The following is a 17,102-nucleotide window of genomic DNA, read 5'->3' as shown; positions in this document are numbered from 1 at the left end:
TCCCGGAGCATTTGTTCTCATTACGCCCATGTAAATATTAAGTGCTGCAACATGTGTGTCTGTAACTGCAGCACATGAATACTTGGTAAAGGCGATAGATGAGAGTGAGGTGCACGCTGAAAATGCACGTGCTGTGCTGAGCTCTCCCACATCCCACATCAGTCTCTAAAATGTACACAAATGTCTGTGTACCTCTGCTTATGCATTTGTTACAGGGCATCGAGTGGACCAACATTGAATATTTCAACAATGCCATCATCTGTGACCTGATTGAGAACGTAAGTCCTGTGTCTGTTCTTGGCTTTTCATGTTCTCCGCACTTATGTTTCTCTGGAATAACTGAGAAACGCTAATTTTGGTTAAATCTGGGGTGATTTCTCCCACTCTGTGACTCCAGAGGTGGCGTAAACCTCCTGTGTAACCTCATGATCGGTGTTGTTATTGAAAAGCAGTTCATCATTAAAGCTGATTTTAAGTCTGACGTTGTCTTAGCAAAATGAGATGATTATCCGAGCTGTTGTGAACAGATTGTTCAGCTGTGAAACACATGAGTCATGACAGAATAATACGTTTCTACATTGAACCCTTCAGAAGTTTGACCCTAAACCTCCTTTTGTTTGTGCCAGAATCAAAACGGCATCTTGGCCATGCTGGACGAGGAGTGTCTGAGGCCGGGGACGGTCACTGATGAGACCTTCCTGGACAAACTGAACACCATCTGTGCGGACCACCAGCACTTTGAGAGTCGGCTGAACAAGAACTCAAAGTTCCTCAACGACCACAGCCTGCCGCACAACTGCTTCCGCATCCAGCACTACGCCGGCAAGGTACCCGAGGCAGCAACAATAACAGCTGACGGATATGTTAAAGAAGACACGTTAACAAATTAATAATATAATATTATGAATTTTTGCATGGGACAGAGTGAAATTCTGCCACAGGATAAAATCAAAGTGTAAAAAGAAGTAACCACTTTGTTCAACTTGTGTATGAAAATACCTTTTTGTGAATGGCTCTCTGCCCTCTGTGTATCCAGGTGCTGTATCGTGTCGAGGGCTTTGTGGATAAGAACAATGACCTTCTGTACCGGGACCTGTCACAGGCCATGTACAAAGCCAACCACAGCCTCATCAAACAGCTGTTTCCTGAAGGCAACCCAGCCAAAGTCAACCTGAAGAGACCCCCAACTGCTGGATTCCAGTTCAGAGCTTCAGTGGGCACGCTGATGAGGAACCTGCAGACCAAGAACCCAAACTACATCCGGTAAATCTGATCATATCGATTACACAGAAAGAGCAGTTTGTGCTGTTTGTGATTCTCTCAAAGTTTGCTTTGAAATCATTTTCAAACAGTCCAGATTCAGCCGGCCTGCTGTTTCTCTCACCGTCTAGCACGGTCTATTAATCTATAAAAAGCACACTTAAGAGCTGCTGCTGTTACTGCAGCCGGCTCTACGCACCAGCCTAATATCTGCAACTTAATTTTTGCTTTCCAGCTGCATCAAGCCCAATGATAAGAAGGCATCCCACATCTTCACCGACTCTCTGGTCCGCCATCAGGTGCGCTACCTGGGCCTGATGGAGAACGTCCGTGTGCGACGAGCAGGCTATGCCTTCCGCCAGCCCTACGAGCCCTGCTTGGAGCGCTACAAAATGCTCTGCAAAAGGACCTGGCCGCATTGGAAGGGGCCTGCAAGGTAATTGTTGTTTATACCCTGAAGCGGTGACATTAGGGAATAGTTGATTAGGGGGGAAAAGAGGTCTTGGCCCTGGAAGCTTGCCAGAGCAAATCCCTTCAAGTTTTCAGTGTGAAAATGTGAGTGTGGAAAATGAGAAATGCTCCCAGGTGTCTTTAGACAAGGCACTAAACTTGACTCTGCTCCCAGTGGAGAGTGTGTGACCAGCACTAATAGACTGTGGCTCGAGCGGTCCACTCCCAGGTGTGGCTGTGTGAATGCGAAGCAGCCGTTGCTAGAAAGTACTCGGATGACACAGAAAGAGGCAAAAGGGAAAATAATTAGGGGAGCTTGACAGCAGTTTACCCAGCAGACCATATGATCTGTATATTTAAATAGAGAAAGTGGTCTAAAACTCTGAGCTGTAAAGCAACACTTTTGACTGAGTTTGTATGTGTAGATCTAAGGATAAGGAAACTGGTTCCCTCCTTTTTTCCCAGCTGTTTTCATGCATTCCTGTCCCCACTGCGTGCATATGCATGGATTCACATGCAAGTTAACTAAAGCCGTGAGAGTGATTCCAGGGTAAAAAGGTTTGGCTGGTTCGGTCATGTTATATAAAACCAGTGTGTTAGCAGAGATGTTTTAGGTGCGTGTCATCACAGCGAGCTTTGTTTGAAGGAAATGAAACCTTATGTTTCGGAACCACAACATGCCCAGACGTTCCCTCCTTATCTGTCTCCGCGACTCGGCCAGACTTGCAGGTTTCGTCCTCTCTGCTGGTGAAGTCACTGATTTCTATCTGCCGTCTCACACATCTGGCTCCTGATGTTTCAGCATCTTTGTATCAGCTTTGTGTGGTTTTAGTTTTCTTCTCAGTGTCCTGACATATTTCTCTGGCTGTTGCTTTCATCGTGGTTTCCATCGTTTCTCAAACTCCATCCTCGGCGCTCTCTTCTGTTATTCCATGAATCCGAATCCTTCTGCTGTTTCTTCCTGTGAAAAGCTAAGTACACCCCATGATTCAGCATCATGTGCAATTGTTTTCTGTGTGGTTTTAATCAGTCTCACATTGTTGTGGTGTAATTTTGGCCCACTCACCTTTGTCTGTGCAGGTCACGGTAGTCTTAAGATCCTAAAAACGAGACGACTACACCTTAACTTTTTAAGAAGCGTGTTTACTTCTGAATGAAAACGTTTAGGAACAGATGTTTGCAGCTGTTTGTTCACGCGCAGCTCCCATCACGTTGACGTCTGGACTTTAAACGGCTCCTGTTCAGACGTCACAGGTTGAACCTTTGCAAACATGAGCTGTGCTGCCCTGTTTTTTTTTTTTTTTTTTTTAAAAAAGAAGAGGCAGTCGTTCCAAACAAGCCATACTTGTTCAGTCTCTTTCTAATTGTACTGTGATGAACTTCCCAGATTAGCATGCTGAGGCCTGCAAAGCCTTTTCTCTGAGCATTGCACAACCTGACCCCGGGGTGAACTTGCTGGAACGTCCACTCCTAGGAAGATTTTGTTGACACACACCTGAAAGCTCGAACTGACACAACCTGATTTTAAAGAGTTGTTATTTTAATCAAGTGCGTTTGATTAGCAGCGCACGCCTGCGACTTACCCTCTTAATTCCTATGGAAGCAGTAAGGGTGGGACTGCACTGCAATCCTGTGAAAACTGTATATATCTGCGCTCGTGTAGTGTAGGACCCTCTTGACTTTTCTGACTTCCCACAGGGAAGGAGTGGAGGTGCTGATGGCCGACCTCCAGATTCCAGCAGAAGAGATCTCTTATGGCCGCTCCAAGATCTTCATCAGAAACCCAAGAACGGTAAAATCCGCTCTCTAACCTGGCGAAGCATTTATTTTTTGACAGTACAATACAATACAATTTTATTTATATAGCACATTTAAAAACCCGAAGGCGCACCAAAGTGCTTCACAGTAATATGGAGAGTCAACATAAGTCAAAAACAGGGTACAAATCGGGCACAAGCACAGACAGGATAGAGGCACTAACAGACCAGGAGAGTTAGATAAATACAAAATATGCTACGAAGACAAAAACAGCAGTAAAATTAATAAAAATAATACATTTAATAAAAGATTTAAAAGTTTAAAAATTAAAAGATTTAAAAGGGTATTAACTGGTCGGGAAAGCCAAGTCAAATAGATATGCTTTTAATCTTGATTTAAAGGACTGGATAGAGTCCAAGGCTCGAATAGAAGCAGGGAGGCTGTTCCAAAGGCTGGGTGCAGCTGAAGCAAAGGCACGATCGCCTCTGGTCTTCAGTCTAAACTTAGGTTGGGCCAGGAGTAATTGACCTGATGACCAGCTGCTCGGTATTCCTGCAGATTGGGCTGTTTTAGAGTCGAATGGTTGAAGCCGGTGTGCTCAGCTGCCTTGCTTTCTCACAGTTAGATGTTTGTAAAGCAGGGTGGGCTTTGCTTGGAGCCCCCACTTCAACAATTAGCTTGTAACCACCACTCTGAGAACACATGGTTTCACTTAGCTGCCCCATATAACATGGGAAACAGGCTTCTTTCCTCTGCGCTTGCAGACTCTTCAGCTGCTCGGGCCCGCAGCGTTTGGATGGACTTTCTCCCCCACCAGCAAAAGGCCAAACAGAGCCTGGAATAACATGATCTCACGCTGGGAGAATTTTTCCGTAATTGCTTTTTCTATCTGATCAGCTTATCTGCTTTACATATCTACAGCTTCAAAATCACTGAAACACAGTTCGAGCATATTTATTCTGCTCCTTAATCACTGTAGTCACACCTTTAGCTTAACTGGCACCATTTTTTATCTATACAGAAAATAGAATACAAGTCGCGACGTAGGTATCAGTCGAGCTCTGTGGATATATGAACAAACCCAGAAACTTCCATATGTGGCGTTATGTCGACAGGCCCAGTGTTCCTGAAGGTAAAGCAGTGACTTCCTCCCACCAGTGCAATAAATGATGCAGTCTCATCCTTGAGAATAAGTCGATTATCAAAAGGTCATTTTTATTGTCTTCCTGTAGCAGTAAACTTTTTTTCCCACCTGCACTTTGTTCTTGTCATTGAGAAACTGGTGCTTCCTCAGTTTAGACCCCCCCCCCCCCCTAAAAAATCCAACTCGTCACCTTTTCCCCTCAGGGTAAACTGACTTCCCTGACATTTTACCTTCCTGCAGATAATTTGATAACATCCAGCGTTCACACAGTTCCCAGCTTCTTGTCTGGAGCTCTTAATTTTCTCCTCTTCCTGCAGCTCTTTTTCTTGGAGGAGAAGAGAAAGCAGTGTCTCCAAGACCTTGCTACACTCATTCAGAAGATCTACAGAGGCTGGAAGTGCCGCACGCACTTCCTGTTGATGAAGAAGAGCCAGATAGTGGTGGCAGCTTGGTACCGCCGCTACGCTGTGAGACCCTTTAATTACACCAAAATACAAAGCGGATTAAAAACCGTACTCACCGATGCATAATGACACTTTTCCATCTCACAGCAACAAAAGACGTACCGGAACATCAAGAGCGCTACCACCGTGGTTCAGTCGTACACCAGAGGCTGGCAGGTGTGCATCTGTCTTTGAATTCACTCTGTTCATTGAAAAAAGTGTAGCAGCTGTCGTGTGGAAGAAAATGAAAGTGTCTGCCTGTTTCCACCAGGCCCGCAAACTTCTGCGAGAGCTGAAATATCAGAAGAGATGCGAGGAGGCAGTGACCACCATCGCAGCGTTCTGGCACGGCACCCAGGTACGGATATCAAAGAGCGAGGTGTTTGCTGTACCTTGATGGCTTCTGCAGGAGAAGCCTGCTCCTGAACACTTGTCGGTATCGCTTCAAACTCTTTGGTTTTTTATTGTTCGCTGTGTTCTTGCCTAAAGGCTCCACAGTATTGCAAGACGGCTGTTCTTTAACAAACCTGTCCTTTAATGTTTTCCTTTAATCCTGCTTCTTGTGCTGATCACACAGCTCCCACTTATCTTTTCTCCCCTGCTCCTTTTTCAACTTTCCTGTCTCGATTTTTTCTCCTCTTCACATCTTTAACTTGTCTTACCGAACGCCCACCACATCCACCAGGCACGGCTGGAGCTGAGACGTCTGAAACAAGAAGCGCGGAATAAACACGCTGTGACAGTAATATGGGCTTACTGGCAGGGAACCAAGGTATTTCCACCCAGCGATAGTGTGTTGCTGTCCCAGCTGCCATCCCTGTTCATCACGTCTTGTCCCATCCTATGCTATTCTCACCACGAAACTGCCTGATAGAGTAGCAGCCCTGCTGAATGAACCTCGGCCAGATTAACGAGCCCGACTGTTCATTTTTTCCCGTTTTCTGCTGTGTGGCTCTTAAATGTGGGATTATCTCGACTTCCCCAACTAACACGCTTAATCCGGCGTCGTAAACGGTGCCGATCGTGGCTGCGACGTGCGGCTCAGGTGTTTTACACTTTCTGTCCAGTGTGTCACACCTCTGCTGCGATCTAAAATTACTTCCAGCATATGCTGCAAACATATGCTGGAAGTAAGACATGTACATGTTGCCACACATCTGATTATGATTGTGGTTTTTACTCTGGTTAAAGTCAAGAAGCTTCTTATTAATCGATGTGATGATGTGCAGCAGGAAGCTCTTAAAGCTCAGCCTGATTCTGCTGGCGTGCAGGAAACCATTATCCTGTCAGAATGTAACAATCTCTGTAATATCGAATATTCTTGGAGGTTGTTATTAGACTAAATTACAGCCAGGCTCAAAGCATTAAGACTTGAGTGTCTTAGATCTAAACTGTGGTTCTGGCTCTTTGTTAGTTTGCACCTTTGACGCTGAAGATAATTGAACTTTCTTGCTGGACTTTATTTTGCATCATTTCATACAATATTCTTTTAAAGCTGACCACACACAGCCTCACTGTGGGGAGAGTCTCCTCGTTCGCACGTTTTCTTGTTGTTCGTCTTTGTTTTTCTGCCTTTTTGCCCCTGCTGTGTCGCCTCTGCTGTCCCCTGTTTTCGGACAATTGTGTTTTGATTGCCACTGAAATTAACTTCACCCACAACTGCCACCGCTTCTCATTAGGCCCGGAGAGAGCTGCGTCAGCTGAAGGAGGAGGCGAGGAATAAACATGCCGTATCGGTCATTTGGGCCGGCTGGCAGGGCACCAAGGTATTTGGGAAGCCTGTTGACTTGATTTGCCGTGACTCTGACTTGCCGCCCTCCATCAATCCCACTCCCACCTCGTCCATAACGTGTCCATCAGTCTGCTCGACTCTTTCCAAACACTTAAGTTGTATGTAAGACATCTTATTATGGAGTCTCTCAGAGGCAGACTGCTGGCTGCTAAAGCACAGCAGTCTCACCCATGTGACCAGAATGGTTATTTTCATCTGAACCTGCCTTTGCACTGCTGTCATTTTTCCACTGTGAGTACTAGTCAGTGAAACGTAGGCGTCCAGTCTCCATACCTCACATCAGGGACTGATGTGTCTTATCCTGGCATTGTTTTCAGCTTCTTCCTCCGAGGTCCATGCTTCACACCGCATGCTGCCTGCTGCCTGCTGCCTCTGCATGACTTCCTGTGTAGCTAGTGCATGTGTAGTTTTTGCATTGCTGTGCTGTTTTTTAGAAGGATGAGTTTGGATCCTCTGACCGCCTGAGATGTGACTTTTTCTTTTCTCCTTTTGCACTCAAAGTTGTCAAAGCACCAGCTCTGTTCGCCTTCCAGAAGTTCCCCAGATAAATGCTCCCATGACCCACACTTCCATATTGGTTTCTGGAGGCTGGAGAAGCAGAGCTGTAATTTTACAGTCTCTCAGTGATCACACTGTGCTTGTGTGCAGTGTGTGTGCGCATTTGATGTTGCTGACCTCAGGCAAAATGGTGTCTACCTCCTCTCCCTCTCATCTTCTCCTGCTTCATTTGTTCCTACTCTCTGTCTCTTCCCTCCCACCCCCGAACAGGCTCGCAGGGAGCTCAGGAGACTGAAGGAAGAGGCCAGGCGTAAGCACGCTGTCGCTTTGATTTGGGCCTACTGGCAGGGACTCAAGGTACCTCCCAGCCCCACGGCGCAGCCATCAACAAGTCTGCCACCTACTCGACACCCCTGACTTTCCTCATCCTCCTCAGGGATCTTCTCTGTCATTATCCAGGCGCTGTCCTCGTGACACTTCTTGCATTTTGTAATTTTTTTTAATGCAATGTATATAAGACAAGTAGTTAAGAAAAATCCAGTTTAAATGGATGATTGAGGATTGGACCTTTCTTTCCTCCTTTGAGGCTTTTAATGTTGCAGATGTCACACAGCGGCGTCTGACTCGCATCTTCTTTTCTCTGCATCTGTCACACTAACCCATAAACGAGCACTTTCTTCTATCCAGCAGAGTTTCTCTCTTTCTCTCTAGGTGTGTGTCCTTGTCCCTGTTGCTGGTTGTTGAAGTAAACCTGTCCATACACCATTTATTGCCGTCCTAATATTGTTTTTTTTTTTTTTCATCACCTCGTGCATCACAGTGCACCCATTTTCCACCTCAGTTTGTAGACTTGTGGTCAGACTGCTTGTTGTAACCATCACATCCTTTCAAGTAAAGTAAATGTCAACGTCCAGCAGACTGCAGTTGCAGTTTTCGCGTCGTTGTTTGTCACTAACCAAACGTCAGATGTTTTTTTCAGTGTGCTGTTTGTGTTGTCATCCTCCTGTCGGTGTGCCTCCTTCTCTTTCCAAATACACAGATAAGAATTAAGAACCGACTGAGTTCATTGATTTCATCTGATCTTTTGGTGCCGTTATAGGTCCGCAGAGAGTACAGGAAGTTCTTCAGGGCAAATGCCGGTAAAAAGATCTACGACTTTACCATCCAGCGAATTGTAAGTTGGACTTTTCGTTTTTAATGTTAAAGTTTAACATGATATTAAGAAACCAAAGATGATTTTCTTGTCTGTGTGTGTCCAGATACAGAAATACTTCCTGGGCTTGAAGAGCAGCATGCCTTCCATGTCACCCATAGACAGAAAGTGGCCGGCCAGGCCGTACGGCTTCCTGGATGGAGTCCACACCGAGCTCCGGAAAATCTTCCATCACTGGAGGGTCGGTCACAAAAACCGACCACATTCAGCCACATTAAAGAACCATGTTTTGTCTTTGCATTTCTTCACATACTATAATAACTGCATATACATCAGAATATAACTGAATGAATTTGTCTCTTGTTCAGTGCAAGAAATACAGGGACCAGTTCACCGAGGAGAAGAAGGCAGTGTATGAGGAGAAGCTGGAAGCAAGTGAGATCTTCAAGGATAAAAAGGCTCTCTACCCAAGCAGGTAGCTGAACATCACTGCCATCAAGTGCCCTTTATTTTATTTTATAGCAAGATAAAAGCAACGTCTAGTCACATGATCAAGGTAAAGTGGCGTCTTGTTTTCCTGTATTGTGTGTCAGTGTGAGTCAGCCTTTCAAAGGAGATTACCTGGAGATCAGCAAGAACCCCAAATATCAGAAACTCAACAGTGCTGTGGACGAGAAGGTCCTGCTGGCCGACGTGGTCAACAAGATTAACAGGGCGAATGGCAAGGTCAGAAAATGCACACGCACGCACACGCCACAGTATTTACAGTCCATTTAGTTTGTATGCAAGCTGGAAAACCTAAAACAGGAAGTGTGATTACACAGCGACCTTGTGTGTTTAGAGATTTTCTGCAATGTTCCACAGTGAAGCAGAGCCGCCGTTTGTTGTTTTGATGTATATTTCAACACTTTACACGGTGAGCTGATGTTTTTTGACATCATAACAACTGACAGCGTTTTTCTTCCAGCAGATATCAGACATTTCTGGACAGGTCTGCTATGTTGTAGCTCAGAGCTTGGAGCTCACAAACATTTAAAAATGCATTAAGAAAAAAAAAAAACATGTAGAGGGGGAATGATAGAGGGCTAAAATGTTAGCTTGCACGTTTGCAGGGAACGCCACGGATCTTCCTGCTGACCAAGAAGAACTTTGTCCTGGCTGACCAGAAAACGGGCCAGGTGAAGGCCAGCATTCCTCTGCCAGACGTCACTAGCGTGTCGGTCAGCACGCAGAAAGACTGCTTCTTTGCTCTCAAACTCAAAGAGGTGAGATTGTGTAGTTGAGTAGAATTATCTGGCTCGTTGAAGCCAAAGTCATTCAGGCACTGAGCTTCTCATTTAGCTCGGCGGGAAGCGAATAAAAATGTCTCCAAGTGACGGACCGTTCCTGTAAGGCCAGACGAGACACCAAAGTTTATTAAAAGATCGTAATATGTGACTTTCTTCTACTGCAGGGTTCGGCTTCAGCTGTCAAAGGAGATTTCTTGCTCAGCAGTGAGCACCTTATTGAAATCATCACCAAGCTCCATCGCATCGGGGCGACCGCCGCAGACCGGGAGAAACTTAAAGTTGACATCTCGGATGAGTAAGAGCAGTCGCACTGAGAAAGATGATATTTCTTCGGCGCCGTCGATGTTTTGTGACGTTGCCGATGTTTTCTGTGTGGCAGGTTCCTGGTGCAGTTTAAGCAGGACAAAGTATGCGTGAAGTTCATCCAGAGCAGCCCGAAGAACGGCAACAGCGTGTCCTGCAAGCGCAAGAACAACCGCCTGCTGGAGGTGTCGGTACCCACATCGCCATAGTGAAGTCTCCACTGCTGTCGTTGAGCGCTCAGTCTGGCGGCGACTAAACATCAAACCATCACCCTCCCCCAAAACTCTGGACTCAAAAGCCGTCACACCAGTTTCCCCTCTGAGCCCAAAAATGTGCAGTTATTTGGCTTTTTGTTCTTATCAAAGTTCCTAAGGCACAGGTACAGATGTAACCACGTTGTTTGTTTGGCATAGAAAGCCCTAATCTGGGTTGCATGCCACAGAAAATTATTAAAATGTTTCACTGGTGTTTTGTGAACCTGGCGCGAAGAGTTGACGCTGGTGCCAATCTTGTTAGTGCACAACAGACTTCTGTATACCAATGGTGATGTTGACAATGATTGTTCTGCCTGTACGGTAAATTAGAGACGTTTGTGACGAGCTCCACAGATCTCGACTCGTCTGCGTTTGAGCAGCTTTAGCTTTAAAAAGATGGCTTCAAATTTGAGATGACCCCGAGGTCTTTTGGGGTCAGCCTGTCGGATTTTGTTCTCTGATGAACGTGAATACTGCACTTGCTTTCACCTCTGCATAACAAAAAGAGGACGACCTGAAAATGTATTTGATTGTATGTTGTATTATTTTCTATATTTTTTTTTTCTCAGAAAAAAGGTGGACAGCTGCAAAGTCAAATGTAATGTGCTTGATTTATTGTAAAACCCCATTTGTATCCATTCTATGTGCCATTGAACGGGTCCTGTGACTTGTCACGTGTCGGCGTACAAACACAAACGTTGTTCCCGTTCATGTCGAGCTATTCAAAGGGTCAAAAGCCTTTTCGAACGGGGAGCGTTGACCTGCAGTGCCGCTGTATGTTTTGATGAGGCTGCACATGTGATAAATTGCCCTTTCTCAACACACTGCAGTGTGCATTGATTCTCAGGCTTTGTTCTGTAGAGATTTGCTGCACTCATATCACAGATTTCCATATATAAATTAAAAGAAGCCCCCCTGAGCATCATGTGGGACTGACCAAAACAGAAAGATGCCCAACCAAAGGACAAAGGATTCATTCCCCTCATCCAAAGCTTTCTGTGACGCAAACCCTTGAACTGAATATTTTTCGTGCAATAAGTAAAACGTTTTGTCTCAATTATTCCCTCTCTGGTAAAACAGCAGTGAGGACCCATAGCAGTTGCCCTTCCTGTGCCATAAGCTGTACATAAGCTTTGAAGGCCGTGGCCCTGACTCGGACAAAGGGCAGTTTAGTATCTTTATTTTAATTGCTGTATTTGTAAAATTGCTGTTTCTGCCACTGAAGTTTGAGTCGGTGTTGTGCTCCGCCCACTCGCTCCTAATGTGTTTTTTTTTTTTTTTTTTTTGTTGTTTTTTTAGGAAAGGCCAAATATTAAGTGACTACAGATCCTTGATGAATCAAAGAATGGGCAAATTTGGGTTTTTTACAACTTTCTAGAAGTCTTATTTAAAAAAATCTGGTATTCAGTCATTTATACACGGGGAACATTCGCGTGTCAAGAAGCGAGAGCTCTATATTTTCAGGCACGTTGACTATTTGTCTGATTTTTCTGGTGGGGCGTTTTGTACTTTCGGTGAATGTGCGAGGGAATGACATAAATTAGCTCTTGATGGCTTTTGCAATCCGGGGTATCGTGGTCTGTACATGGAAATTGATTTTGTGTTTTCTTTAATGTAACGCACGACACAGGGACCTGAGAAATCAGCCGTTGACCCTCACGTGGGAACAGATGGGCTGAATTCCAGTTTTGATGTATTTTCCTGGCTACGCTGCTTTCAGTGCAGTTTTAGGGTTCTTCCTCCCCACTCTCTCTCTCTCTGAATCGCTCTTCTCTGTTTTGTATTTGAACAGTTGCTAGAAATGCAAAATGATGTCTGCATTATTGTGTGCCTAATGTTAACCTGTGCTAAGAGACAGATCATGGAAATGCTTCAGTAGAACTCAATGTAACATTTACAAGTAATCTTTTTTAAATTAAATAAAAGTCAGTAATTAATAAATGTTATTCTGGGACACTCTTTGCATTATTTCTGTATCCACTTATTTTCAAAGATACTTGCCTTTATTATCTAAACCAGTATATGGTTAATACTTCAAATCAAAAAAGGCTTTTTTATATATAACGTACCACGTGCAGGCAGCTTTCAGTCATCCGTACATCACACTATTAAGTCTCACATTCCTTTAAAGGGCCTTGGTTGCTGTTTATCATCAGTATCAACGGGGCTTTATCTTCGTATACGAGTGTTTAGGGGGGTTAGTAGCACTGAGGCTGGACGGCCAAGCCTTGTAGTCAAGCAGCTGGCCAGATGTTTTCCATCACATCTGGGGAGAGCTGTCCTAGGGTTAAATTCCGCGGCTTTGGGAGAACTGCCGGCAACAGGTCTCTAGAGAGCAGCCCTCAGATTGAACACAGTGGTAAAAATAGCATACCATTTTGGGCTGCCTAGTACCCGGTTCCCACCACTCTGCAGGCTGGGAAACGAAGGCGGAGTCCCAGCCTCCCACTGAATATTCAACCCTGAGTGAGATCTCGGAGGAATTGGCCAGTGCACGATCCCATCTCCTGCAGAACCTGAAGCTGTTGAACACTGAGCAGGTCTGACCGGTTCCTCCGGTGGATTCTGGACGTTCGCTGTTTTTGTCAGAAACGGTGCACAGGTGGGGAAATGTGGGACCCTCCTTCGTTATTTTTATATAAAGGCAAAATTGTTCACTGGTGGGGACCATATTGGGGCAATCGGTGTGTACAAGTAAATGATGCCAGTTGAGAGATGATGGTCTCTAGCGACATCCTGTGGTTTTAAGGTGACATAACCATGAAAGCTGTGACGTGCAGGCAGAAAATGAATGCTGAGTTATAGATTTTCACTGATTCATGAATCCATAATAACATAAATTCGAATGTGATTTTATTTGTAAGTTTTTATGAAAAAATGCTGATGTCCTCACAGACTTCTCTAATCAACAGAGTAACGCTTCGGTTTTGCTCACTGAAAGGAGAGAAATACTTAAATAACTTTACTTTATCCACCTTTAATGATGCAAACTGTGCAGGACTCATTAGCAAACCTGATGTCTGATCGCGGTGGCAGGGATCCAGTGGCAGCTCTAATGCTGCTGGCAGTAAATAAAAAAATTAAGTCTACTGTATTATAAACCTGTGCAGACACAAAAACCGACGTCCTGTTTTTTGTTTCTTCTTGGCAAATTGCTAAAGGTCCATGAGTCATTAGACTCGCATCATTTGATTAAGGGTAGACATACACCACATTCCCAGCACTGATTGGATTAACAGTTGGAAAAGGTTTTATTACTTGCATGCTTACATTATGTTGCTTACATTCATCAAATACAAATCTCAGTTTTCATCCAGTTAACCCTTCATTGTCATATGCTGTGCACTGACTGGGAAGCGGGTAAATAAGATGCTGACATCGGGATCTACATGGCACATCATGCTTAAAAAGAGCTGCAGTGGCAGCTGTAATGCTGCTGGCAATAAATAAAAAATGCAAGTGTACTGTGTTATAAACCTGACTCACTCCTGCACAGGTTCTTGCTGCATCATCATTCTGCTTTTTGTGTGCAACACTGCATGCTTGCTAAGTGTGCTAAGAGTGTAACCACCTCATGATCAGATGTGTTTTAAGGTACATACTTGTCACACACACATCCTGTCCTGTGGGAGAAGTCCTTCTTGTCTGGTACTGGTCTGAGATGTGTTGCTCTCTCATACAGAATAACCTCTCATTGCACTGCATGAGGAGAAAGCGTCTAAAACATGGTCTGAGTCCTGATGCTAAGATAGAGCTCACCTGGCAGCAGTCGAGATAAACGGGAGCCTTGAACAATGTTGACGGCGCTGATGATGCCTTGTCCTCTTTTCTGTTGCATTTGTGGCACAGATTTCTTTCAAGTGTAGAGAGCTGACTCTTAAATATATCAGCTTGGTTTGTTCACAGCTTCTTCTCAGTCTGGCACTGACAGCTGAAACTTCTCTGCCTCCAACTGGAGCTGTGCAGCTGTTTGGTAAAGACACTAGGGGGCAGTCAAAGCCACCGACTGAAGCCAAAGCTAACCTCTCTTGTAGATCTCTCACTGGTTTCTACAGATTTAACATTTACAAGTTGAAAGCAAAGAAAGTTTTTGAATCTTCGAGACTTTTTGAAGTGACCATGTCATTTAAGGTGGACCCCATACATGAAGTAACTCGCAACACGACATAATGACCATAATTAATAAATAGAGAATTGATAATGAACCTTCAGTTAATAGTTACACAGTAGTAAAATCATAACTAATAATGCTTACTGATTATTAAATGATTCATAGATGATGTGTGTAATGCTTGTTTTAAAGAACAAATAATTATCCTTTGATTGTTTTTGCTTTTATTTTTCTATGTTTGATTCAATAAGGTTTAGCTTAAAATATAAGATCTTATGACTGAGACTTGTCTCACTGTTTATTTATTTTTTTATTATTATTATTACATAAATTAACGACACAAACACAGATTATTAGCTACAGGCAGATAAAACATGCAGGTCATAGTTTAATGAGCCCCATTAATTTTTCTTTGTGAAGGGTTTCCTGCATGGCCGGTTCTCCTTCCATACATGGAAAATGTAAAATTAAATGTAAATTGTTATTTTATTATTCAACCGGTTTACTAAGGTCCCACTATAAAGGTAGTATTTCAAAGGTGGAAATAACCTCATCATGCAACCATTTATCCATGCAGCCATCTGTTGTAGTTTCTTGAATATAAATATAAAATGTAAACACTGGAATTAGTTAAATGTCATGGAAAGTCAAAGACAGTGTAAGTAAAATAATTATAGAAGGACTCGTAATATGTGATGTGATTTGTGACTCTGTACTTTATACTTACCTTTATTTAACATCCTACTTTATCCATCATTTAAACGCTTATAGTCATATTTCACATATAATATAGTCATAAAGCCAATTATGTATTCAGTTATTTTAGGATGTTTTAAAAGGTTCTAACGTGAGACATCACCAAACAATAACAACTACAAATTAAAATATGTCATTTTGCATTCCTTGAACAAGATTTTCATACTGGGATGCTTAACCAGCTTCCCCATGAGAAACAGTGGACTACTCCTTCAGATCTACAAACAGTGACTGCAGATTTAGCCAAAGAACGACCAAGCAGACTCAAATCAACCAAGCAGCCATTTTTATGCTCCTGGAACAATTACCAGGTCTTAAATTTACTGCTGCAAAGTGCCAATAAGATCAAAGTTGATCCAAAGAATTCAATATGTTCAATATGCAACACCCCTCCTCCATTCCTCCTTCTTCCAACCTTTTTTTTTTGATCCATTAATTTAATGTAGCATATCATCGGAGATGAAATCGTCATAAATAATCCTCGTTCTGTATCGCAGGACCACGAGCTGTCGTCATATTGTGACCTTCTGGCTGTAACTCAATTAGGATAGCATCAAAGACATAATATCAAACACGATTAGATTAGCACCTTGTATGATTACAATTTTCAGAAATGTCATCATTGAAATGTTTGTTTTTCCCATTAAACGATTGTTATGATTTTGTTTGGTTGTGGGGTTTTTGTTTTTTCAAGGCAGTGGGCGTAAATTAGCCTGTGTGTGAAGTTGGTTAACCATATTGACACTATTGAGTTGTCGACGCGTCAAGGCTGATTTCATTATTGAGTTTAGGATGTAGATGTCAACATATTGGTCGCCAGCTTGGTGATTTATTTTGGCATAAATCGATACTGTGATTTAAATAAAAGCAGCCCTGAAGACCAGAAACAGACAGGGGAAAGTCATTTCTCTTTACCTTAAGTCCGATGGCTAGTTTTGGAGTTCATTCACTCATGTTTTCCTTTTTCTTTTTATAACCATCAATATAACATCCATATAACCATCAATATAAAAAATTATTCAATGTGTGATGAACTTACTTTGCAGGGGCTGATGGTTGCATGAACAGGAAGTAGAGACCCAGTAACAAGAAAATGAGGTTGTGCTAAAGGCAGACGAGGACGGACACCCACGACAGGGACAGACACAAAGTATCGCATTACTGCCTCTGGCAGCGTGTCAGGCAGTCTGAAGGGAGGGACCGGGGATGGACCAGATCTGATTAATGAGTGCTACTGGGTGGTGGAGACTCTGTCCCCACTCACCCTTGAGTCACCAGCACACTCAATGGCTTCATCAATTTGTAGCCATTATAGACAAGAATGGATCCGGGGGTGGAAACTAGCTTCTGCTGCACCATCTGTGGGAATCTGCGCGAGTAGTAATCATTTCTTTCAGATTATAAAATGACACATTTATGTGCTGAATGCAGCCACTAACTTAAAGTGTCTGTTTTATAAAAGTTTGACTTTATTCAAATATTCATGGATTTTAACTAAAACTGTGTTGTATCTGCACCATGCTAAAATGCTAATGATAACTAGGCTAACCTGCCAATGTTTGTGAATTTTTTCCTCTGGGAACTACAGCCTATCAGTCATAATTAACTTAAACAATGGTGATACATGGGAAGTTAACATAAAATAATGTATCTATATTGTAGAGATACTTCATTTCATTGGAAAAGTAATGATTCTCACAGTCTGCTAGTGGCCCAAAATCAAAGGTAGAATTCTCCGGACACTATCCAGTTGTTAAATGATGACGTGATGAACCCTGCTTCTTGCTCCAAACTACAAGGCTGTTGTGTTTTTAACATGTTTTGTATCTTGTTCTATTTAATCTGAACAAGCCCCTAAAAACAGTCAGTGATCACTGTCGGCCTCTCTGGG

General features: G+C 43.3%; 1 protein-coding gene across 3 annotated transcripts in view; it reads left to right on the top strand.

The window, feature by feature from the left end:
• myo1b (myosin IB) overlaps positions 1 to 12,290 on the top strand; it is a 52,206-nt gene extending 39,916 nt beyond the window's left edge. For 2 of the 3 annotated variants that reach the window (XM_084908833.1, XM_084908832.1), the window contains exons 15-32: positions 216 to 278; positions 627 to 827; positions 1,037 to 1,263; positions 1,496 to 1,696; positions 3,409 to 3,502; positions 4,930 to 5,079; positions 5,164 to 5,232; positions 5,327 to 5,413; positions 5,741 to 5,827; positions 6,735 to 6,821; positions 7,616 to 7,702; positions 8,445 to 8,519; positions 8,605 to 8,739; positions 8,867 to 8,973; positions 9,092 to 9,224; positions 9,611 to 9,763; positions 9,952 to 10,082; positions 10,167 to 12,290. In XM_084908833.1, coding sequence (XP_084764959.1) covers positions 216 to 278; positions 627 to 827; positions 1,037 to 1,263; positions 1,496 to 1,696; positions 3,409 to 3,502; positions 4,930 to 5,079; positions 5,164 to 5,232; positions 5,327 to 5,413; positions 5,741 to 5,827; positions 6,735 to 6,821; positions 7,616 to 7,702; positions 8,445 to 8,519; positions 8,605 to 8,739; positions 8,867 to 8,973; positions 9,092 to 9,224; positions 9,611 to 9,763; positions 9,952 to 10,082; positions 10,167 to 10,299 — 2,220 coding nt within the window. In that variant the 3' untranslated portion in view covers positions 10,300 to 12,290. The remainder of the gene's footprint in view (positions 1 to 215; positions 279 to 626; positions 828 to 1,036; positions 1,264 to 1,495; positions 1,697 to 3,408; positions 3,503 to 4,929; positions 5,080 to 5,163; positions 5,233 to 5,326; positions 5,414 to 5,740; positions 5,828 to 6,734; positions 6,822 to 7,615; positions 7,703 to 8,444; positions 8,520 to 8,604; positions 8,740 to 8,866; positions 8,974 to 9,091; positions 9,225 to 9,610; positions 9,764 to 9,951; positions 10,083 to 10,166) is intronic. The other variant, XM_084908834.1, reaches the window with a different exon arrangement.
• The last annotated feature ends 4,812 nt before the right edge of the window (positions 12,291 to 17,102 follow it).

Source organism: Perissodus microlepis, chromosome 16, assembly GCF_051167445.1.
Source record: "Perissodus microlepis isolate ML-2025 ecotype Zambia chromosome 16, ASM5116744v1, whole genome shotgun sequence".
In the NCBI taxonomy this organism is placed as follows: Eukaryota; Metazoa; Chordata; class Actinopteri; order Cichliformes; family Cichlidae; genus Perissodus; species Perissodus microlepis.
This window is presented reverse-complemented; position numbering and strand designations above follow the sequence as displayed.